General features: G+C 40.3%; 1 protein-coding gene across 1 annotated transcript in view; it reads right to left on the minus strand.

The window, feature by feature from the left end:
* Nucleotides 1-12,780, minus strand: part of znf385b (zinc finger protein 385B) — a 28,594-nt gene extending 15,814 nt beyond the window's left edge. Inside the window, exons 1-3 of the mRNA XM_073474135.1 lie at nucleotides 12,645-12,780; nucleotides 12,331-12,474; nucleotides 11,634-11,750 (exon numbers count right to left, since the gene is read on the minus strand). Of these exons, the coding sequence (XP_073330236.1) occupies nucleotides 11,634-11,750; nucleotides 12,331-12,474; nucleotides 12,645-12,780 (397 nt within the window). The remainder of the gene's footprint in view (nucleotides 1-11,633; nucleotides 11,751-12,330; nucleotides 12,475-12,644) is intronic.
* Nucleotides 12,781-26,070: the final 13,290 nt, after the last annotated feature.

Here is a 26,070-nt window from a genome sequence, read left to right on the forward strand (position 1 = left end):
AGATCAGAGAGCAGTTGTTGGTTCACACTGTCTCCAGTTACACAAAGCACACTGTGTATGTGTGAGAGAGCGAGAGAGAGAGAGAGAGAGAGAAAGAAAGATGCACACACACACACAAACACACAAACAAACAAACACACACACAAACACACACAACCAGCTGGTTCATAGTTAATATATTAATACACCTTACAATAATCCAGTTCCAGTTATTCCCTGATAGGCAAGGCCGCCACCGGGGGGTGGGGGGCTCAGTTGTCCCGGGCCCTGGGTCATGTGAGGGCCCTCTGGCCCTTAAGATAATGCTGTAACTGACTCCAGCCAACACTGACAAACCCGCAGTAATAGTGTCAGTATGCTTCAACAGAAGTGCTTATTACCTCCTACCTACCAAGGAGGTTATGTTTTCCATTTGTCGACTGAACGGATCTCGACCCAGAATAGACCCTATCAGCTTCTGGTGTAGAACCGGATAATGGGACGGATCAGAATTTTTATTCTCACTGTCTTTAATATTGTGAGATAGGTCGATATTTCATTATTTTCTTAGGGAATAATACATGGATCATGATGAAAAAAATCAGGCATATTTAGTTTACTGGTATCTACTGGTGAGTACAAAAGGGGACTGTTGGGCCTGGGCTGAGGTATGCACTCTACTGAGTGTCATTCTTATATTAATATTTTATTTGGATCACTGCGATTTGTTGTTAACGTTAAACCTGTTTTATCTACGCTCATTGCTGTTCTGCATGAATGCAAAATGTGGTTACAAACAGTGTTAGTGAGTAAATTGTGTTCTGTTCCTTCAGTTGCTTTGCAAAGCTTCATACACGACATAGCAGAAGTTATTATTAGATCATTGCATCTAGGGCTTTGACTAATGATCATTTTCATCAATCCGTTATTTTTTCTTGATTAATCAATCAAACACTTGGTCTATAAAAAAATAAAAAAATAAAATCCAAAGCCCATGTTCATATCTTCAGATGTCTTGTTTGTTCTGAGAAACAGTCAAAACCTGTGGAGTGGAGCCTTTACAGGCCCAGTTTTGCCCCGGGACGTCATCACAATATTTTACATGATCCCTCAGTGGCTTCCCACTGCAGAAATGCTGCAGCTGAAATCACTGCAGCCGGAGAAGAAGCCTGGAAGAATGTATGATATTAATACACCAGTGATCCTACTGGGAGGAGAACCCATCCTACTACCTCCATCTGCATCTTAAACATTCCTCATCTGAGAGGGAGAGTGGTAGAGCAACATAGACTGAGTGTGATTTAGCTGATGGCAGCATTAGGCATCACACTGCATTATTATTATGCACAGAAACACGCACATTAGCATAACAAGCCTGTGTGTCTAAGTAGGTCACGTTCAGATCCTTCTTCATCCAAAATAACACACACACACACACACACACACACACACACACACACACACACACACACACACACACACACACACACACACACACGCACACACACATGCACACACATCAGACCAATCAAGAATATGAAGGCAGACAGGAGAGCTCCAGTCTGGGACTTAGTGGAAAAGAATAACTAAATAAATAGTGTAATCATGTGCAATACAGATCTCCTTAGAACCGATCTAACATTGTACATTGATGATTTAGTCTTACCAGCACTGTGGTCTCTGTGGACCATGAATGTGATCAGGACATTTAATGGGAATCTGACCTGTGGATTATGAAATATCTCTCACTCTGGAATGTCTTGTATTGCAAGACGTGGTGAAACAAAGGAGTTTTACTTTGAAATTACTGAGCACAGTGGAGAAAAAAGGAGCCATGTATCTTTATCTCATCTGTCCCATTTGTAAATATATAGTGATTTTCGTCTTCTTTTTTTTTTACAGTCTTCTTATGTCTGTACTTTTGTTATCAAAATCTGTATACATTCTGCTCAGGGTGTAATGTCAGCGGGCGTTGTAGAAATTGTAAAGCCCACTGAGGCAATGTGATTTGTGATTTTGGCCTATATGAAAAAATGTACTCAACTTGGCTTGAATTTTGGCAGCACCCGTCATGGAAACTTAAATATCTGTGTGATAAATTAGTCACAGAGCAACTCCAACTACGCTGAACAGTCAAGCAAATGAAACCACACTAAGATAGGGCCACTTTCAAAAAGATAGACTTTGACTCTGGCTTGGATCTAGTCAGAACACATATAGACTTCTAAATTCATCAGTTCTAAAAACACGGCTGATGAAGCAACCGCACCAGACCGCTCATCTCTGTTCACTCCAGCAGAAAATGTTTGCCTTCAGGACAAATTCAGAAGTTACAAGCACAGTTTACTTGGAAGATTTAGTGAAGATAACCACAGAACACAGAAAACGTTCAGTAGCATAACGCTAACTCATCAGTCAGGCTCAGGATAGTTTCCTCAGACAGAAAAACAACTGACACTGCTCACTGTCACTAAGTGCTGTCTCATGGGGGACATGTTGGGCCTCTGTAAATACATTAATTAAAGAGAATGCTGTGGACCTGCTCAATTTGGAAAGTGTCATTAGATGACTTTTTTTGACACTATACAAATAAAGATTGGATGACTGATTTATTGACTGTTGTATATTTCCAACAGGTTACTTAAAAATCTCCCTTCTGATTAGCCTCTCCACAGCATTATTATTAAACCACAAATTATGAGCCATGTTTTATTCTTCTTTGTCATTTTGTATCACTGGTCGGGAGGTGTTACTGATTGTTACCATGGAAACATGGCTCTTAATTCAGCATTAGCCTGCGGGAAGAGTGGCTAACTTTATAGGCTTCAAATATGTCGGCCTTTATTTTTGTGAGACTGTTGAAATGAAATAACATTAATATAAAAGACCAGCCTGACATCACAGACCAGTCTTAAATATCTTACTGAAACCAGGGCCTGGCAAGTGTGAGCTCCATCAGTACAACCACACTGAACAACCAAAGAGACGGAATAGATGTATTGATAACTTGTATTTTTCATTAACTTGGGGTTTATGATTTTCTATTAGTCTGACAGACTAACAAAAAACATCTAAAAGAAACAGTGAGGGATGAAGCTCAGGTTTAATCTGTGGAACTAACAACCAGACACACACTGGACAAGAGACACCATTGTGACTCAGTGTGCGTCTGTGTGTCTGTGTGCATACACCCGTCTGTGTGTATGTGTGTGTGTATGCCGCAGAAAAGAAAACACATACACATACTCACACAGATAGACACACACACACTGTGCTGTCCTGATGAGCAGCAGTGTGTGGGTAATCAAAGCAGTCACGCTATCTATAATGAGAAGGATGTCAGACAGACAGTCAGTCAGACAGACAGGAAAGAAGGAAGGAGTCACAGATTCAGCAGACCATTCGCAGCATTTTTTTCTCCTAATCAGGTTGTTTTTTTAATCCATATCCACGCGTCCATAATGTTCATTTAGCTAATGACATTCCTGGAAAACGTCCTCCGCTATGTGAAGAGAGGCAGCCAGATTTACATATTGAGCGCACATAAGAAGATCATCACATTCATGAGTGAGCATATAAAGCAAAGGCTGAGAGGCTGTAGATCTGTGTTGTGGTGTTTGTAGCAGAGATCTAAAGTGAGCAATTATCTGCCTTCTATTCACAGTACATTATGCAGGTACAACTCCATCTGCATGTTAATGTGCATTTTCAATTTGCACGTAAAAATCCTGAGTGGACGTGCCAAAATTCGAAGAAAGTACAAGTATTGTGAACCTCATTAGGGTAGTAAAGTTGGTATATAAAGAAAGAGAAGATGGCTAATGTAAACAGATTTGAGGCACTCTAGCTGCATGGCTCTGGGACAGGAGTGTATGGTCTGTTGGTTGGTCCACCACTTTGACCCAGGTTCCTGAAAGAACAACTGTTGGATGTATTGGTTGTCATGATATTTACAATAGACATTCACGGTCCTCATAGAACGAATCCTACTGACTGTGGTGATCCCCTGACTTTTAATGAAGTTCACATTTGTGTTGTTTTGATAAATATTTCAACAACTATTTGATGAATTACCATGGAAACACTGTCATATATTTGCCTGCAAAACTAACAGCATTCCCAGCAGCCTCAGCTTTATTTTGTGTTTACTGCTAATCAGCATATGTGAGCATGCTAACATGCAAAACTAAAATAGTGAAAATGAGAAGCATTATAGCTGCTTAGCTTCAGCATGTTAGCATTGTAACCGGAACCATGTTAGCATTTACTTCAAAGCACAGCTGTGTTTAAGTACAAACACACAAAACCATGACCAAAGACTGATTGTCTTGTTCTAATGCACCTTGATGCAGCGTTATCAATATCCTAACTATCTCATATAATAATCGTTCTGGATTAATATCAGAAGAAGCTATTTAGCGTGCTCATCTTATCTGTATGGTTTCCACAGTGTTTGATTACACTGATATGTGATGGGCGTTTCTAAATGCTATACCTTTTATATCATTAACATTTAAAATTTAAAATGAACTTCATCAAATACAAAACGCTTGTGTAATTCTAATTTCATTACAAATATCTGGTCTTGTGAGATCATCCTTTATTGTCAGCCTTCAGCACATCCTCTCCTCATCAACAACACAGCATTTACACCTCAGTAGTATCACTATGGTTCATTTGTAGAAAATAGTCCAAGAAAATTTGATATTTTGTCGTGATAATGACAGTTTTCACAGAGGAACGATCATTGACAGACACACTGCGAGCAGAGAGACTACAACCTCAGTTCAAGTTTCTAGTCCAGGTCATGACTCCTGGGTCATGTAATCCCCCCTATCCCTCCCAGAACTACAGTCACACACACACATGCACACACTATGCACATATAATCAGGCACCCACACAGAAAAAGACGCTAGCGTTGAATACCAAAGTGGCTAAATGTGGAGCTCAAACACAAGTAGACAGAAGAAGGATTTCCTACCTCGACTCAGGAAACTACTCCACATCATCGATAGGGAGACAGCTGTCTCACCTCCTCCTCCTCCCCCCACTCCCCTCTATCATCTGCTCCTCCGATAATAAAAAGCAACAGAGAGAAAACCCAAAACAAACAGCAGAGAATCGCCACCTGACTGTCTGTATATGTGATCGCAGAGGGACATGTGTGTGTGTGTGTGTGTGTGTATGTGTGTGTGGAGGAAGGCACACACAGCGAGAAAGAGACAGAGTGTACAGTGTACTTGAATCACTGAGGTGATGATATTCAGGGTGAGCGGTGATGACAGCCCCTCTGTCTCAAAGGAAATCCCTCTTTCTCTGTAGCTGTGTCTGTGTTGCTCACCAACACTCAGCCAGTTCATAGCATTATGATTCAAAAAATAAAAAGAGGAGGAGAGGAGAATCCATGTATCATTCGTTCTTTTAATATTCAATTGGGAAACTAAAATCAGAAAATGAAAGAAGGATTGCTTATTTCGTTATTCGTTTATGAATCTGATACCAAAAAACAAATAACGGTTTGTTTTTTCATACTTGCTCAGATAAAAAAAAAAGGGAAATGAAAAATCGGGCCAGGGGCCAAACTTGATTTTGATATTTAGTTTGTCTGATTTGTGTGACCTGGAAGTTATTTACTTCTTCGTGTGTTGCACTTGATAAGCGTGCAGCACATAACAGCCTGAATAACCAGAATCACGCAGTGGTTGTAAAACAATGAATTGACACCATGGTCACACTGGAGCCAAATGCTAATATAATAAAAGACTTATTTGAAACTGGCAAAACACATGCAGAGATTTCCACCACACTGCAACAGACAACGCTTAAATTAGCGTCTGATTCACAGCTTCTTATTGGAATTTACACTGCCTAAAGATGGCGTTGTTCAGTCATTTTCAAGCCAGTTCATGGACTGAAAAACATAATAAATATGGGGAAGGTGAAATGACAATTTATTATACAATGACACGGTCTGCAACGGAGGGATGCTGTTTTCTGGGGGAGAGCTCACTGAAGTCTCAGTCGGGAGGGCTGACTGTCACGGTGATTTTTTTCTGTACAAGTTGCCAGAGACAGTAACTACAAAGACGCAATAGTTGAAGAAGACAAAGACATGGTGAGTTAAAGGTTTTTGCTCTAAACCACGTCACATAATCACCACCATTCAACTGCGGGAGCTGCCTGGCTCTGCTGCCGGGGACAGATGCTGTTTTTCGGGCAGAAATTTGACAAAGAGTCGATAGGACAGACAGGATGACAGATGCTTCTCCACATAGAAATTCAGTATTTTTTTCCTCCTGTAAGATGCTGAAGACACGACCTGCTCCCACATTACTGTTGTTTGGTCCTGTAACCTGGCTTTGTGGGTTGAAGTGTGGGACATTTCTCTTTTATTTGATGAGTGAAGGATCTGTTTAGTTGTCAGACTGTGAACACCATCAGACCGACACACCCCAGTCCTGCGCTACAAGCTTTTCCATTCTACTGAGTGACCCTGAAAGCAGACATTATTAAAGCTACTGTGTGTGACATTTGAGTCAGTTTGAGTCAAGCATAGAGCCAAAGTTACTTGGACTGCGACTTTATTGACTTGGAAAATTATCTTTTAAATTGACAAACATCATATGTGTGATTCATGACACAATTCATGTCTTTCTCCATTCACCACCATACAAAGATTTCCTGAAATAAGGTCCCATGGGGCTAACCAGAAGGGGCGTGGCTTCAGCTCTTTATGGAGAACGCAAGCAACAAAGCCAACCAATCAGAGCTTGAGTAGGGCAGGTCTTGCGAGAAGATCAGTAGGATCCATAATAACGCATCAGTCTGTGTGTCAATCTGCTTTGGTGCAAGGGAGCAGTGAAAACGTGGTATGGAGTTTCATTTTTTGGGCATTCACGCAATAAGCAAGCAGAATGGATTTAACAGCTAATGAAGCACAGACACAGCACTCTGAAAATAGCACCAAGTGTAGTGTTAGTGTCTCATCAGTCCCTGGCTGTTTCAGCCACAATTTCATATGCTGTTGAACGTGGAACCAACATGGACATGTTGGCTGGCTTTGTACTAGTCCTTTACCAGTCCTACAAGCCCTCTGCAAATTCCACAAGTATTACAAGTTGTCAACCTGTGGTCACAGATGTGGGTCATGTGGACGCAGCATCAGGGGTTCAAATCTGGTCAGAGACCAGCCCCAACCTCCCCCTCTCCCACTCTGAGCCTATTGTCACCACTGTACAGCACTATGAGTGTGTGAATCTGTCAGCAGGGTCTATTCATACACTGCTGAATGCATCAACGCAAGACCACACATCAACACCTGCTCAATCCCTCCATCTCTCTCTCTCTAACACACACACACTACTACAATATGTATCTATAAATAACTGTCTATTTCTCAGCTCATTATGCATGGGGTATCAGCAGGACAGTATGCTGCCCTTTATTAGCTCAGGAGAGCTAATTAGAGCTATCTTACACACACACACACAAACCACTCACATGAGCAGAAAGAAAAGGTGAGCTGATTTTGACATTCCCACTTCACCAGAGAAAAACATCCAATCAGGAACAATGAGGTTCCTCATCATTTACATTCTACCCTACGAAAAAATAAACTTCAGTACCCTCCCCGAAATACATCTCACATCATATTCTTCAGCATATATCCACCACAGAACAATGCATTAGACAGTCAAAGCACATTAGTGTTGTCGTCTGCAGTAACCAGCAACGACTGTGCCCACAACGAATACTGAGAGCTACCAGAGAGGGGAGCAGAGTAGAGCAGAGGAGACACGCTTTTAATATCGTAAATGTTATTAGTCTCATGTAAGTTAATCTCTTCATTTGCTCTGAGCATGTGGATCATGGGAATTCACCTCTTTCATTAGTGACTGAGTGTGGATGTGTGTGTCAGTGTGTGTAAGTGTGTGGTTGACTGTGTATGCTGCCTCCTAGTGGTAACTAACTGTGACTGAGGAGAAAACACAGTGAGAGCATGAACCCTGTGCAGCATGTTCCCGTTATTTTGTATAAATATTAACAGTTCATAGCAGATGCAGTTTAAAGAGGAATTTAAAACTAAATTCTTTTTTTTTTTTCTTCACTGTACACAAAATCACATAGATTCATGTTGGCATAAATGATATTAATAAGGCTGATTTTTCCAGCAGCATTCATATTGTGTGTCTTCTTGAATTTGAAAGTTTGGTTCAGCTGAGTTCTTGGGCCGATCCCTAACTGTGACGAGATAGGCACGGAGAGAGACAGCTCATGTAAACTAGCAAGAGAGAGAGGAAGCAAATATGGAAAGTAGAGACACAAAAAGTTTCTTTGATCATGAAGCTTAATGTAACTTTGCATAATTCTCAGGTTTATTACAGGGGTCTTGTTAATAAAAATGCTATATAAATAGTTTCATATTATATCATCATACATATCTATCTCCCGTATAAAAATGGCAGTATCCTCAATGCAACACTTTAAATCCCACTCCTTGTTTACAACCTATACTGGAGGTGTGTTCAACTTGCTGCATACTGTGGCTGTGCACCTACACACATAGTGTGGGCAGAAGAACTTCACTACATTTCAGAGGAAAATATGGTACTTTTTACTTCTGCACTGTGCATAATACTACATTTATCTGACAGCTGTAGTATACTGTATGTAGTAGTATATGAGGTAGGTAAAATTAGAACTGACCCCCACTTTCACCAGCTAGGGCAATGCTGCTTACACATTAATGCATCAGTATTAATAACCCAGTAACATAATATATTGCTATATAACACTGACCCACTAAGGACCCATCGTTCTGCCTCAAGAATACTTTTATTTTGATATTGTAGGTACATTTCTATTAACATTTTTATGTACTGTTGGAGTACAATTAATGGAATATTTGTACACAGCTGTACTGATACCTCAATTTAAATAAGGAGTCCGAGTACCTTTTCTATCTCCAGCAATATATAATTTATATATAATAAAGTGCTGCCAGTGTGAGTTTTTAAGTTTGATTGTTCATGTAAGAAAAAATAGAAGAAAAGAAAAGAAATGAAGAAAAAGAGATAACATAACTTGACTTAACATTCCCTGATTTATCCCTGCATCAACTAAGTTATCTCTATGGCTTGAGCAATACAAAAAATCCATTCAAAAAAACTGATTTTAGCAGTTTCAGCATGAACATCATTGATTGAGGAGCTCACATATCGTCGTCTGTCCCCCTGTGGCACACCCGTTTGTATTGGCCATGATGTCATCTGACCTGACTGCTGATAGGCTGCTCAACCAGGCAGGTCAACCACTGCCACACACACACACACACACGTGCACACACACACACGCACACCACTCAGCCTGAATGGTCATGTCTCCCTCTCCCTCTCTTTGTCTATTACGTGATGCTTGCTCGACTATGAAAAGCTCTTTGGTCTGAACTCATCTCCACTAGTCCAGGCTAAGTGTGTGTGTGTGTGTGTGTGTGTGTGTGTGTGTGTGTGTGTGTGTGTGTGTGTGTGTGTGTGTGTGTGTATGTGTGTGTGTGTGTGTGTGTGTGTGTGTGTGTGTGTGTGTGTGTGTGTCCAGTAGAGAGAGATTTAATCTTTAATCAGTGTTATTGTAGCCTGTACATTGATATGGACACACAGTATGTAATTAGAGCTGCTGTGTGTGTGTGTGTGTGTGTGTGTGTGTGTGTGTGTGTCAGTGCGAGATTGTCTTTCCGTTATGTGTCTCTCTTGACAACATCATCCCATGTACTGTAATTAGGTATGTGTGTGTATGTTTGTTTTAATTTCCTGTCTTTTTCTCTTACTTTAGTTCATTTTGGACCTTTTTTAAATATATAATTTATTTTTCTAGTTCAACCTGGAATTCAGCTCTGCTCGGGGATAAAACGGCAGATTTCCAATGGAAGTTCTGCTTTATGTTTTCAATCAAGAAGATAAAGACAAACTGGAGCATTATGATGTCATCACGGCAGATTTTCAGAGTGTACACTACGGACAAACATCAAATATAATGTAACAAATCGATGCAAGCTAATCCAGCGATGTCTTTGAGAAATGTCAGTGTGGTTTCAGAGCAGCGCTATGCCCCAGTTTAATGACCTGCTGCTGTCTGCTCCACTTTAAGTCCTTTACATCTCATAGCACATACTCACTCTGTTGACCAGCAGTTTGACTTTAAAAACTGGGTCTGAATCACTGAAGAAGCTCTGAAACTGTTCCAGTCACATCTGATCACAGAACCAAAGAGGGTCATGCTATGTGCAAAATTTTGACTATAATTTCAGCAGCAGGAACGTGCTGCAATGATTAAACCATGAATAATAATAATAATACAATTTATACTTTAATATTAGTTCCACATTTTGGGAAACAGGCTTAGTTGAGATTTAGAAAAAGAAAAGAGCAGTGACTTACATGAAAAGTTGGCTTTTTGTGTTTTCAAATATCTTTGAGTATCATTTCATCTTCCAAATACAGAAATGTTTATTCCTGTATCAACACATCCATTTCAACTAACATGGATATTGTTAAAAATTAAACACCACGAATAAGAGCTATGCAAACAATAGAATGATAGGATTTTTGAAAAAACATATCCAAAAATGTAAAAACACTGGGCGATGTAGCCCAGATAAGCCTAAAATAATGCTAGTGTTCAGAGATTCAGACATAATCATATGAGAACTGTAACTCCACTTCCAAACCCCATACAATGCATTCTGTAAATATTTACACTTTTTTTTTTTTTTTTTTAAAAAGAAACAAATCATAAATATTATATCACTTAATATTTGAAATTATATCATGACTATGGTGTTTGTGCTGACCTTCAGCTTTAATTCAAGGAGGTTTTCACATCCATGTTGGGTGAACAGTGTATAGGACCTGCTGCCATGTTAAAATTAGGGGATAAAATATGAAAAGCACTTTAACCTCTTAGTCATTATTTATTATCTAAATCTAATATTGGGGAGCAGAGACACTACTGTACTCAAGACTAAGTCTACAGCCATGCTAACAGCTCCAACATCTAGCATGTTCACAACAACAATGTATCTAATCACCAAAGTCATTAAGAAGTCTGTACCATATTTCAAACAACATACAGACATTGCCATCCTTAGAACCAAGCTGCTAGTACGGCTAAAAACATCTAGCTTGTAACTTGACTGGCAGGTGTTTGGGTGGAGCTAAGCATTCCCATACAGAGGGTGAGTATAAAACATCAGTTATGATCTGAGTTAATGCAGGGTCACTTTATCTTTTTAGGGGTCAATCTGAGATCCATCACATACCAACTCTGACCTCTCCCAGGCAGCAGCAGCTGTCGATTATGGACGAGCCAAAGTCACTTTTATTGAGCAGACAGTCAGACTCTACAAATGAATGTCCTGCTTAGCTCTTAATGTTCTGTGACAACTTACATGTTATTTTGGATTAAGAGCGCAGATTACTGACAAGGTATTTTCTCTCATGCAGGTACAGGATGTGCACATGCGTGTCAGCTGTAGTCTTTGTGGTCTGTTCTATTGCAGCTTTTAAGACATGATGTGAGGTGACACAAAACATCTCATGTATCATTGCTGGCGCAGTACACCTTGAGGAGTAGATGCAGTAATAGCACTGGTTTTACCTGCAGTTGTGCTAGATGGACTGCTGATGCCTGGACTGGGGCCTGGGGTCGAATTTAGTCCTGCAGGCTGGGAGCTGATCCCCGTGGCCTGGGGAAGACATCTAGACTGAGCCCCTGCTGGATTCAGAGACATTGAGACTCATTAGAAAATACAAAGACTTGATGATGATATACTACTGCTCTACTGTTGCTGCTTCTACTGCAACTTTAATTACTAAAACTACTACTGCTGCTTCTAGTTCTGCTACCCAGCCTGAAAGTAATACATGAGATAAAGATAAAGAGGAAGCTTCAGACTCAAACAATTAGTAATGGTTGAAATAAAGCAGAAATAAAGCAAAGATATAGCTTCATGTCTTGGGTAAGGTTCGGTTCGAATATGGCAGTAGCAGTCAGATTAGGGAATGCTTGGTCTTGACACGCAGGCAGAAAATTTGTGCATTCGCTTGCAAGGACACAAAAGTCTGAGAGCATTTCCTCTCTGTTCATAACTCTACCTTGGCTACTACTATTACTTCCACCGCTATTGCTACTGCCACTGCTAGTCATCTTCTTTTTGTAAATAAAAAATCCTTTCCTCAGTTTTTTCCACATTTATTTTAATAACATTTAACTGTCTCATAAGGTGAGTGTTAAAAACTACTTGTGCAGATAGCATTGCTACCAACATCTCATGACAGTAGTGCTCATCATGTACCTGCTGTCTGCTTTCCTGTCTCTCCAGCCTGGATCTGTCGCACTCTCCGAAGGTGAGACCGGCCATTGTAGTGAATCTGGGCCTGACTAGAAGAAGTCAGCTGCAGGTTACACACCTCACACAGCGAGTAGGCCCCACCCTGACCTGGAAGAAAACAACGGGGATAAGTTGGACTGTAGGAAACAACTACAAGGATGAGTCAGACTATAGGACAAAACTACAAGGATGAGTCAGACTGTAGGCAAAAACTGTGAGGATGGGTTGGAATTAAAAGAAGATAGTACAGAGTATAAGTTCTGAAACATGTCAGTCACCTGGGGAAGCAGTCTGCTGGACTGAGAGACTGATGGATGTAGCTGTGGATCTGTCCATCAGCTCTTGACACATTCCACCGAAGGCAAAGATCTGCCCACTCTCCAGGAGCTGAGAGGGGCCGAGAGGAGTCTTCATCCCTGAGGAAGAAGAAGACAATGAGAAACAGACATAAATGTCAATCACTGATGTTGAACGTCCTTGATATTCATTTATTTTCTCCTACAGTACAGCCTGGGACAGAAAATTTGAAATAAGCACAAAGAGCTAATGAGGACTGACTATTGCTAGCATGTTACTGGAAGGCTGATGTGTTAGTGGGTTAGCTTGCCAGCCACAGTAGTTTACCAACTTACCATGTGAGTAGTAGCTATGTCCAAAAACGTCTTAAACCAATTATTTTGCGAAAAACACAAGAAAGGGGGGGAGAATGCTGCCTGTAAAAGGCACACCGTAGTAGGCTTATACCATCTACGTCCAGTGAGTCAGACTAGTAATCACCTAAAAGGAGACACTCTAGGAGGGACATACAGGTGGACAGACGGACAGTGGATAGACGGACAAGAGTGAAGCCTGAATGACACCGGATGCTGAGTGTGAAGCACCAAACGCTCACAGGGAGAGTGATGAAGTAATGAGTAAGAGGATAGAGGAAGGATGACATATGTGTGTGAATCCAGTGTACAGTGAGTGTGTGTGTGTGTGTGTGTGTGTATGTGTGTAGGTCAGTCCATGACTGTGTCCATCTGTTGTCTTTTCAGCTCTGCCAAGTCACATGACCTCTGACAGGACACACACACGCACTAACATACCCTCTCATATTCAGTTCGCTTTATTACCATTACCTGCATATATGACTACTGTATACACGCTACTTTAAATTGACTTTGGGGATCTGGATCAGATTCAGTAAGGTTGTAAGGGCACACCACTGGCTAATGACACAGTAGAAATTGTCGCCGAACGATATTTTTATTTCATTGTATGGTATAGCAGCTGCTGTTGCCATATGGCCGGCACTGACGAGGAAGTCAAGGTCTCTACATCTCTACTATCAGCATCAACACACCAGCTCCACCAGCTATGCTGATTGGCTATCATTTGAGCCCTCTGAGGCAAATTTGTCATTTTGAGCTATTCAATTGACTTGAACTGACTTGACATTTAGCCAATCACGAAGCCACTACTGTTATTCTATGGCCATGGGTCAGCCCTTGGCATCTACTGAGAAGCACACAACAGCTCTGGCTGAGTGTTTTACTTGTGATTTCAGTGGCAAAGTGTCTGAATATGTGGGAAAGCAAGAAGTCAGTTATTTAATGCACCCCTGGTTCAAGAAGCAGGTGTTCCATTAATTTTTCCCGATGACAGTGGGCATGGAAATCTCTCTTATCGGTACAAAAGATTGAGAACATGTTGAAAAATATCTGGTTCTTTCAGAAAAAGTCAAAGGTAAAACATATGAAGTAAACGTCAACTCCCAAGGTGCATTTTGGCAAGAAAGCATATGTGTGTAAATGTAGAATTTTCTGTCATGGAGTATATCACTTCACTGCTAAAAGAAAAGAAAGCAGACTCACTGCCAGTTGCAGTGTCTTATTTTGATTTGCAGACTTTGTTCATTATTTGTCTCAATGATTGTCATTATTAGTACTTAAATGAATATAAATCACTGAATATGAAAATGATTAATCAAAATCAGTTAAATGTTAACGTTAGTGCTTTTTATACAGAAAACCCACAGTTTTCACATCTACTAGTATTTGTTTACAGGGCAGACCTGCCACATCCAATATGGTGGATGCGCAAATGTACCGCAGCAATGGGCCAACACAGTCAGTGCGCTGTCTGTGTATGTATGTCCATGGTTATTACAACATCACAGTAATTTGGTCCATATAGAGACCTGACATCACTTCCTGTCCAGCCTCTGTTCCACTTTCTTCTGTTACTCAGTACAATCTCTCACTATAGTGTCTTTTATCTGCCTTTGTGAAAAAAGTGAAACATGTTCCTGAGGTTTACTTTCTATATCCAAATGTGCATCTTCTATATCATTCACTGGAGAACTGTAGTAGAATTCAACCCAACCCGGATCTTACCAAAAATAATAATAATAATAATAATAATTTAAAAAAGATTGATTAATCATTATAAGAAATTAAATAAATAATTACAGCTCACATGAAATGTTCAAGCTGGTGTTTAACCTACAGTGGTGTTGGGTTTGTGGGTAATGTTGTCATTAAAATACTTCTAAAAACTGAAACATTAAATAAACTCTGACATCACATCATCCTTTTAAACTTCACCATCCCTGTCTAAAATGAGTGAGCTGCACTGCTCACTACTGCATATCAAATTATATGAGGTGTGTGGCAGAGCTTGGAAAGATCCCCAGGTTTCTGTCTTGTGAGTCAAATACACAAACACAGAAAAAAGAGGAAATGTGAGAAAAGAGTTAAAACATTCATATCTGATGGTCATAAGATGAACTGGTTCAGTTATCAGGAGAGTTTCACACTTTCTGCCCCTCTCTCTCTCTCTCTCTCTCTCTCTCTCTCTCTCAGTCTCTCTTCCAGCTGGTTGTTAGAAGTTGACTTTATGTTCTGCAGACAGCTGGTTAATCTGCCACTGTGATGAATTAGCTACAAAATGCACACACACACACACACACACACACACACAGAGAGAGAGCCAGCTTATGCTGACATCAGCTTTAGCGAAGGCAGGATTAAATATATCTGCTCTATTGAGCTGGGAATTACACACTACACACACACACAGGTGAAAACGCACACACACAGATACATATGGTAAGAAGCAGACAAAGAAAAAGCAAGCCAGTGAACCAAGCATTCAGCATCAAAGTGAAATGAAATATGTGTATTTACCTTTTCCGTATGTGTTTGTGTGTGTGTGTGTGTGTGTGTGTGTGTGTGTGTGTGTGTGTGTGTGTGTGTGTGTGCACGCGCGCTTGTGTGTGCGTGTGAGACAGAGAGAGTCTAATCCAAGCTGACCAGGCAGTCAGTAATCAGAGAGGCCAGCTGTGGGTTATAATCCCCTCCACACACACACATACACACAGACAGACACACACACAGACAGACACACATGCACACACGCACACACACACAGACAGACACACGTGCACACACACACACACACACACACACTATGAGGCAACAATGTGATTCCTGATTGAGGAGAAAAAAGTGTAATACTTTCCTCATTGTCTGATAGAAGCAGGTCAGTACTTCACAAGGACCTGGAGAAGAAAATGCTTCCATCTTCAAGACCTCAGAGACTCAACAGGGTGAAATAGAATATTATACATTCGCTGGTCAACAAACAGCACCGTGCTGCACCTTTCTAAGTCTTTTGAGACTGTTGACAACTGCACTTCACTTTAACTACGCAGTCTTAGTTTGGATGTTTTTTCTTGGAACTTATTTTAAGCATAACTGTCTGGTAAAACAGGTCATCTGTGTTTTAAAAATCAAGGTTCTGTGCTGGTTCCTTTACTATTTACACTCTACATAAATACTATTATTACTCCAACACAGACTTACTGTATAATATCAACTTGCACATGACATGACACATTTGGCTCCTTGTCAACTCAAAGTATGTCAAGTTAGCAGTCTGCCTTTAACATTCTTCATACATATCGGCATTACCTCAAGCATGCACCGAATGCTGACAAAACAAAATGCGTGGTATTCTCAAAAATACTGATCCTTTATCTGACTAATGTTGTGTAGGTTAGAATCTATGACCCCGACCATGGCTCTTAAACATCAGTGGCCTGACTGTGCTGTGTAATGATAAATCAGTGGCCACGTATGTGATGCTGAAGTAGCAGACAAAATGGTAATTTCTAAAAAAGCATGAAACGCTTTTTAAAAAAAAGTGAAATTTATCAGCAATTCATCAGCACATCCACAAGTGACGTTTTGAGCAAATGGTCTTACAAGTCTGACCGGTATTGAGAGTCTGTAGCTCTCACTGAGAGTAACTAACACCCCTATTGAAAATAAACAACTCACAGAGTGGTCACGGTCAGGCTATAGTATCTATAATTTGAAGTTCTGAATATTAAATGCTCATCAGTAATTTTCTGTAGTGGTCCCAGTTAGATGATTTAGTAAAGCTATATATGATTAGTTCATGTACGCTGTTGCAAAAACGATACTTTCCATTTATATCATAAAATGTTTGATTTGAGAGAGAACATTTATTTAATACTGAACTCAGACATAAGATTTTAAGACCTACATGTCTTTGAATTTACTTATTGATGTCTGTGATGTCTATGTTCTTTGTATGCTATGCATACAAGGATTAAACTCAGGGCATCAACTATATCCAACTATTTTTTTGAAAGGCTACTGCATATTTCAATAGGATGTATCCTCCACACAATCTCACACCTGCAGTGAAAAATCATCTAATTTGCAGAGCAAAACTATTTTACAATAGAAATGATAAAATCTAATTTAACCACTGGTCGGTCCACTCACCAAGATGTACTACCATTAATACTATTTTACTATTGTCAGGTGAAAACCTTTTATGTCCCATATGTATGTCAGCTTTACAGGAACTAACGGGCAACTGCAGTGTGTGTGATTGTGCAGTGGGCTATGAAAGCTTTCAGAAGCCATTATTCAGGTCTGAAGGATGTTTTCAACCCATACAGTGGTGTTATCCATCAGCTTATCTGACAACATGGGAAATCATCTGACACTGAGATATAAGGCTAACACTATCAGATATCTAATCTTATCTTTTGTTGGTTACACACTGTTTTTATGTCAGTAGGAGGACAAATGAGGGGCTCATGTGGTTGGTCGAATGCTCTGAATTCTGCTAGTGTAAAAAGATAAAGAAATGTGGACACCGAGATGTTGACATGGGCACTAATGTATGTCCCTGTTCCCTGAGAGAGACTGTACAACACACACACACACACACACACACACACACACACACACACACACACACACACACACACACACACACACACACACACACTAACCTTAGGGCAGAACAGGACAAAGAAACTAATGGAGATGTGAAAAGACAGAAAGAGAGGTCTTAGAGTGGCTGTTTCTCACCCTTAGGCCAGTAGCTGGTAATGGCAGTGGTCAAAGACGCACACACGTGCACACGCACACACACACACACACACACACACACACACACACAGTAAACAGTGCAGTGGCCAGCAGCATACAAGCTGAAACAAACCACTAGATACAGTTTGATGTTTGTATGTTGGTCCCTGCAGGACTCTAAGATCCAACAATCAGAAGAAACTTGTGAAAACTCAAACCACTGCCTCACAGGCAGCTTTGCTACACATTGATGTATTTAGGGAAAATACTATTATCATAAAATAATCATAATCATTTACTTCTATCTTATACAGTAATCCTTTTCAGAACCAATCATAGAGAGTCAAATAAAATCAAACCCTGAACATCATCATTTTTTGTCATCTTTTGTCTTACTTTCCATTCCCATCTACAGTCTGACATTGCCTCCACTAAGAGATTTCCATGAAGGAGAAGGGTTTGATTTTCCAAACCAAATCTCTAAAGAACAATGTATAACCACACATTAGGTTGACATTGATGCATAGCCATGCCAACATACTGGTTTGCCGGGTTTTAAGAGTGTGGCAGAGCAAATTAAAGACAAACTACGATGTCAAGCAATATTGAGAAGACCTTCCATCTATGCAAAAGCAGCAAATATCTTGTCTATAGCGGTCATCATTTTTCCTATTACTCCGTCTTGGTTAACAGCTTGACAACAGTTTGACAATTGCATTAGTCCCACCCTTGGTGCTGATTAGACTGTTTGCTTTTTCAGACGTGAAACCACTGTTTCATGTCACAATGCAATCAGTTGACTCGGTGGAGTGGACGGATTAAAAGGTCTGGACACAAGTAAAACCATATTACCACCAAGCGCATTAATATCTGTGCTTTGTCTCCTTCTGAAGACATCCATCCAGGCAGAGCTTTCTCCCAGGCGGTGTATGACCTCCAACAGACTCCACAAGTTCAATTTTCATCAAACCATTTTGTTTCTAACCTCAAAAGCTAAACTGGATCAGCTCTGACCTGAAACCAAAAACCTGACACTGGATTTATGAAGCTAATTGTGAGAAGGAACTCATTGACAGGCTGAATTCAGGGCAAAAACTTCTACACAAGTTTCATTATCCTGGCTCTCTCTTCACTCAGCTACCAACAACTCACATTTTCTTTACAATAAACAGCTGCTTTAACACTGTTAAATTATAAGTCTAATCTTATAATCTGGATGAACATGTTTCTCAGTTTGCTCTCATCTCTTTCTGTTGTATTATGTTTTTTTTAACCACAGTCAGTGTACCTGAAAGAATGTGTTGGAAATAAAGTAAAATATTTCAAATATAAATATTTCCCCTGCCCTTTCTCATCAGGGAAGTACACAGTGTCTCATATAAACAGCGTCAGATATAAAACAATGCATGCGTCACAGTGACACTCACAACAACAGCAGTCTGATTAGATCGCATTCATTCACATTCAGACTGCAGTGAACCTGAAGACTTGCAGGAGGCCGTAACCTGAAGACACTGTGAGGACACATAAGGTGCTTTCCACTCAGCTAATTATGCTTCCTCCCTCCTCAAGCCAGTGACCCAGAAATCAATGAAGGTTCGATATCATTGAGGATGTTCCAAAACCTTAAACGTGAACCACAGGTGTTTCCTTTGAGTATGTTGGTACCAGATGGCAGCACCCCTACAATTAATTTCTAGCTGCAAAGTCATGGTCTTTAGTCCAACAATATCAGCCTGAGTGTGAGTGTAAGACGGACTATACCTGCAGCCTTTTCAAATAAAATATAGTATAGTGCTTTGAACGTTCCCTCACATCTGTTCAGTTATGTCATTCATAAACTTTTGTAGTTTTGAAGCAGCAGTCATCAAGCTTTAAAACGCTCACTTTATCATTTTTACATATCATAGGTCGATATAATGGTGTCACTGGGGAATATTCGTAGTCTCCTCAAAATGACACTAAAGGAAGCAAGGATGTCCCGTCTGGAAACTGCAGTTCCACCATCCTCACGTCTCTCACATATCCTCGCTGGGAGAAGGTCAGACATGAGCAAGAGACGCAACTGAGGGAATGAAGGAGCTTGTTAGCTTAATGGAAATCACCGTGTCAGGCAGGTGGAAAGACAGGTTTGAAAACAGTCCAGCCTTCTGTCCGTCTGTTCTCTGGTTGTCAGGGAAGCATGTGTAGTAACACCGCAACGGTCGATGTCACTGCGGTCAGTCCACTGGGAAACTATGACACTGACACACACACACACACAGGGTTGGATGAAAGGTGTCCTGAAGTCACGCTGTTCTCTGTCCACATCCTTCAGAGTCTCAGTCTAACACTAATAAAAAAGAAAAAGTAAAACAAGCAGAAGAACTGTTAAATCTCTTCCTCTTCCTCTTTTTCTGAGGTTAGTTCATCAGCCCCGCCGTCAACACTGCTCACTCAGAATCATTATATTAATCATATTAATCCCTGAGGGTAAAACTGATATCACACTATAGATATAAAGAAGATATAAGAAGAGAAAAAATGGAAATAAGGCACACAAACTGTACTGCTAATTGTGTTGCGCAGTTAGATTATTGTTGTATTACAAAGTTAAACGCAAACTTAAAGTTTTATAAAATTAAACCATGTTTTTGATTCTATTTATAGTCAGCATTTTTTCAACAACATCCAATTTCAGTTCATTTACTGCATCTCTCTATCATACGTCTATCTATCATCTATTCATGCTCTGGATTCAAACTGCACTCATTCAGATGACTGACGAGATTTTTGAGGCCACTATAATTCACAATAGAGAGTTAGGTAACTATATAGTGATTATTAGTATAAACACATAGCATTAACAACAACAACTTGATACAGAGGATTACAGAGAGAGAATATGAGAGTTTTTACTGTTGGAAAATAAACTTGTCAGAGCTCTGCTGGGCCAACTCCCTACTGGAGTTTCTAAATGACCTCAAACACAGGTTGGCATTTCTGTACTAGAAGTTCTAGTTACTTATCAGCTGACAATAATGTTATATCAGCAATACACTGATATCGGTCAATACAGTGGTCCAGCTCTAGATCCAGCATTACTGTTTGTAATTTGATATCAGGACCACTGTTTACTGTTCACTCACCAAGGCCATATTAAGTTACTGCTCATTATAACAAATTTACTTCTCCTGCTGCTTCACATGGTGAAACAAGCAGCGGTTAGATGAGCTTTAAAATTAGATGGTGGGTACTATAATCAACTCAGTTAATATGATTAAATGTGATTGATATTAATCATAATTCAGTCATTACTGATGACTGGTTCCAGTCTATTGGTCTCATTGTGAACAGGAACAGTTTGACAGTATCAGGGATTTAATATGTGATGGAGAGTGTGTTAATGTGAATCTAATCCTCTAATGTATACGACTCACATCATGTTGTACGGTCTACATACTGCAGCAGGGATTACACACACACACACACACACACACACACACAGACAGAGAGAGAGAGAGAGAAGGAAGAACGGTGAGGTTGCTCTGTCTGTCCAACCTTCACTTCAGGACAGTGTGACTTCTGTTCTGTCTTTAAATAGCTGTCCTGCTCCATCAGGACCTGCCACTCACTGTTCAAGGTGAAACTCAGCATTCACACTCAAATCTAATCTAAAATCCAACTAACAAAGGTGCAGACCTGAGGGGCCGAGTCACCTCGCACACTGCTCAGCTAATGAACTCGCTCACTATCTGACAACTGCAACTGAACTCAATGACAAAGAGGAGATATGACTGTGTTCCTGTTGCTTTGGAGTGGACAGAAATCCTTTGACTAGCCAGCAAATGTATTTCCTCTGCAAGGCTCCAAATATCCTGAGATACTTGCTTTTCAATATCTATGTATAGATGTTGCATATTGCAGACTGCTGCTGACCTTACAGCTTCACACCCTGATATTCAACCCCCAGTATTCATGTGCCTAATTGTGCACGAGGACGGAGCAAGGAACAGTTTAATAATTTGTGAAAGGCTGTTTACTGTTTGCTTTCTTAGTATGAGTCACAGAAGAAGATGTCTAGCTCAGTTTAGCATAAAGACTAGAAACCCAAGCAAACATTTAGACTTGCTCTGCCCAAAGGTTAGAAAATCCACCTACCAGCCCCTCTAAAGCTCACAACTTAACATGGCATGTCTCATTTGTTTAATCCATACAAAACCCAAATTCTATAAAAACAACATTCGTGGTGTTTAAGATTGGTGTATGCGCTGGACTGTTTTCTTGGCATATCAGAATGTTGTCATCACTGTGGGGTAGCCAGGCCAGCAGCAGAGATTTCAGGAAGTCACTGCACCCGGCCAAGAGATAATCCCACTTTAGAGGTGCTGATGGGTGAATTTTTTATTACCTTTGGACAGAACCAGGGTATCAGTTTCCCCCCTATTTCCAGTCTTTATGCTAAGCGAAGCTATCTGTCTTCTGACTGTAGCTCCATATTTAGTGTCTTGATGGAGGTTTGATATGCATAACATAAAACAGCAAAAAGGCCAACAACCAAAACATCTAAGGAATGAAGTCTTATTGGGATTACTAACTGAAATGTATAGTAATTACTGGATTTCAGACCTGAACTATTCTTTTTTGGAAATGGTATTCAGTGCAACTGTAAACCCAACTTCCCATAATCCTTGGTTTATGGGCTACCGGTTTGAAACTTTGAGTTGTCGCCATCTAGGGGTTTTTTTTTGGCAGATGTGACCAGATTTAGACAAGAGGGTGGAGCTGGGGATGATATCCTGACTGAATCTGACTGAGAACCTGAGGACACGACGTGGGACGTCATTTTTACAAAATGAAAATCATGCTGTACTGAAGAAGACTAGCGATGAGACCATAAACTTATTAGGAAACTGTTTTCTGAGGTAAAAAGTGGGAAGCAGTGTCATTTTCTCGTAAGCTTACATACATCTGACCTGAAACCAGTGGAGCTGCCCCCTGCTGGCATTTAGAAACAATGCAGGTTTAAAGCACTTCAGCATTGGCTTCCCTTTTTAGACTCGGATGCTCCATCCATGTTTTACACAATCTGATTCAGTGACACATTACTACACAACACTGCCCAAAGACCTGAAGTGGACAGGAAAGTGTACAAGTGCCAATGACAACATAAAATGTGTTCTTTCAACCAAAAGTGTAAATTTATTGGGAATTAAAGTGAACATGTTACTGATTCTGTTTCCTCTCTGAACAGGAAGCTTCAGGGTCAAAGAGATAAACCAGATGTTCCTCTATTACAAACTATCAGGGATTAACACACACACACACACACACACACACACACAGGCCATGCAGGATTTGGTGGGACATGATTGGTTGACCCAGAAGGGGATTGTGGGATTGGGATTATAAATGTGTGTGTGTGTTTGTATGTGCGTGCGTGCATGCGTGTGCATGTGTGTGTTGTAGCTCAGTTGGTATAATCTGTGGTCTAATAATAGAGATTACCACTTGCACTCTTCTGGACGTCTACTGCCAGTCGTCTGACTTTGCCCCCTCCCTGCTGAAGTTACCTTCAGATAAACACTGAACTCCTTTCACATCCTGTGACTCAAAGTCACTGATGTGAACACCAGTGTGTCGAAGATAGACACTCAAACCAATCAATAAATGTAATAGTTCAGGTGTCATCACGTTACACTCTGTTTTCACAGTTGCGGTCTCCCTCAAAGATATAGCTACCCGTTGGGGCTATGGTGGCTACAGAGATACCACTTTCAAACCACAGGAAATGTGATTAGTGAGCTTTGACTGCTTGGAACCAGACTGAACCTGCAGAACCTTGTAAACAGGGTCTTACTATAACTATCCTGTGGAATAACATGTCACATAAATCACCTTTTTAATCCCTGTGATAGACGAATACCTTATCTCCAGTTTCATGCATTCTGGGATAGGCCAAAGCCCCTGATGACCCCGATCAGCTCGAGCAGGTATGATAGATGTATGCATGTATGCATGTATGTATGGACTATTAAGATCAGGCTGTATTTCTCTGCCGGTCAAAGGTTTTGCTGGTCATTCTCAGCCCAGACCAACAGCCACAAAACCTAGCCAAATCTGGCTGCAACATCTGGGCCACAAACGGCTCATTTTCTGAGGGTGGTGGATGGATGAGCATGCCAACATTAAGCCTCAGACATCAGCCTGACTCAGCTTCTCAGCCAGTTCAGCATTCCTCAACATGTTTCTTTTGGTTTGTTTTTTAGCTATTTTAGCACCTTGACCGTGAAGAGACGTGAGGAAACAATGGGAGGAGAGAGGAGAGGAGACGAGGAGATATGTTTTAAGAGAAATGAGACGTCCTTATCTCTGCAGCGTTTCTGATGACGTTGCTTTAACAGCTGCAGAGACATTCAATGAATTTGTGCTTATTTGAATTTGTGATATTAATCAGAATGTTCAATCCACAGATTTTCTGCGGTGTATGTACTGTATATATAACTGTGATCCGTGCATCACTACTGTGATAAAAACAAAAGTGTGTCTTTGCAGTTTATAATGTAATCAGTTCACACATTTACATGATTAAAGTTATAGGGGATATAGTTTAGGCCTGCACTTGGAAAACAGACTGATTAACTTGATTTATGGGTGTGTGAAAATAAAGATATTATTTCTTTTGCAATTATCATGACTCTGCATTATTTCAGCTGCTGTCTGTGCCCTACATTATAACCAGTCTTGGATTTTTTACCTGTTTAAATATCTTTAAAGCTGACGGCAACACACTTATGATGGATGATCTTTTTTTTTTCAAAGGCTGATCTTTGGAGAAACTTTATTTTATTATTATTATTATTATTGATATTATGATTGTGAAATCATCATTTAATAACCCAGAAAGTGATTATGGTGTCTTTTGGACAATGGAAACTACTTTTAAGCTAAATGTCAGTGGTGAATCAAAAAACAAACGAAATATAAAACCTGATGGTGATACACTTAACAATACATCTGTTATCTGTTTTCACTCCGGTATGAAACTCCAGTTTTGATGTATCAGATCAGTCTGACCCTCAGTCAATAACTAAGGGGGCCTGTCAGTCAGTAAAAAGACTTCCGTGAAGGCTGCTCTCGTGTGTTCTCACTCATCGTTCTTCAGAGATCGCTCCTTGGTCCTCGATCTACGCTCCTCGGAGCACAAACAAGAGCATTGGGACAGCCTGCAAGATGGCGGACAGGAACAACTTCCGTTTCAGGCGAGGATTGAGGAGCGAGGAAACAACAAGTAAGAGAAATGAGACGCACCCCAACACCCATAGATTGACAATAGGACTAGATAATAAACACAAAGATGGCGCCAATTTTGTCCAGTGAGAATTGCTTGCCTGGTGCATAGGCCTTGATAGTTTCTAGTTTCTGGGTTTGCTTAGTGGTTATGCAGCCCACTGAATATGCGCAGTAGAGCTTCTCCCATTGGCCCTGCTCACAAGTTCATGCTCTGCCCACAGCTTTTACAATGTGATAAAATCACCGATTTTTAACGCTATTCTTGGTCTCCTGTCAACAGTTTTACAGATGTCTCTTTTATAATGGTGGTCTATGGGGAAAATGCTTTTCGGGCAGCAGGGGAATTTTTCATTGCAAAACTGCAAGAGGCCACAGGGCAAAACTGGAAATAAGGCTGAGCTGTGCCACAGTATCCAGGTCTAAATAGTACGATACGATACGATACGATACGATACGATACATGATACATTGCCCGCAATACCAATTATATCACGATACAGCGGTTCTGTGATAACCAATATATTGCAAGACAATCAAGATCTGTCTAACTGAAGAATACAACATGCCCGTAAAGAAGTAAAGTGCAGGATTTCTCAATTTATTCACTGCAATTAGGTGTCTGTTTCACAGAATTTGACACAAACTGAGATGAAAACACTGAACAAAAGTGCATAATGCCTTAGCAGAGTGCCTCTTTTACAAACACACTGACTGACACTTGTCAGTGTCCACATGTGCCATCACATAAACTGGCAGAAGTCCAAACTGTTAGAAAACCGCACAGATCTGTAGCAGAACAAGTTTTTCAGTCTGTATATTAAATTTACAGAACAATAGAACTATGAAAAAAAATTTGTGTAAAAAAAAACACATTTCTTTATAAATGGCATACAGTATATTAAAATAAAAATGTTAGTGCTTTGCAAGCATAACCAGCTTGTGTATGTAAAACCTTCATTTTCCATCACACTGTACGGGCGGAGGTCCTTGCAAATGAACCTTGCGATGGACTTAAATACTGGCAGCCCTCGGGGAC

The sequence above is a fragment of the Pagrus major genome, chromosome 9, assembly GCF_040436345.1.
Source record: "Pagrus major chromosome 9, Pma_NU_1.0".
Classification (NCBI taxonomy): Eukaryota; Metazoa; Chordata; class Actinopteri; order Spariformes; family Sparidae; genus Pagrus; species Pagrus major.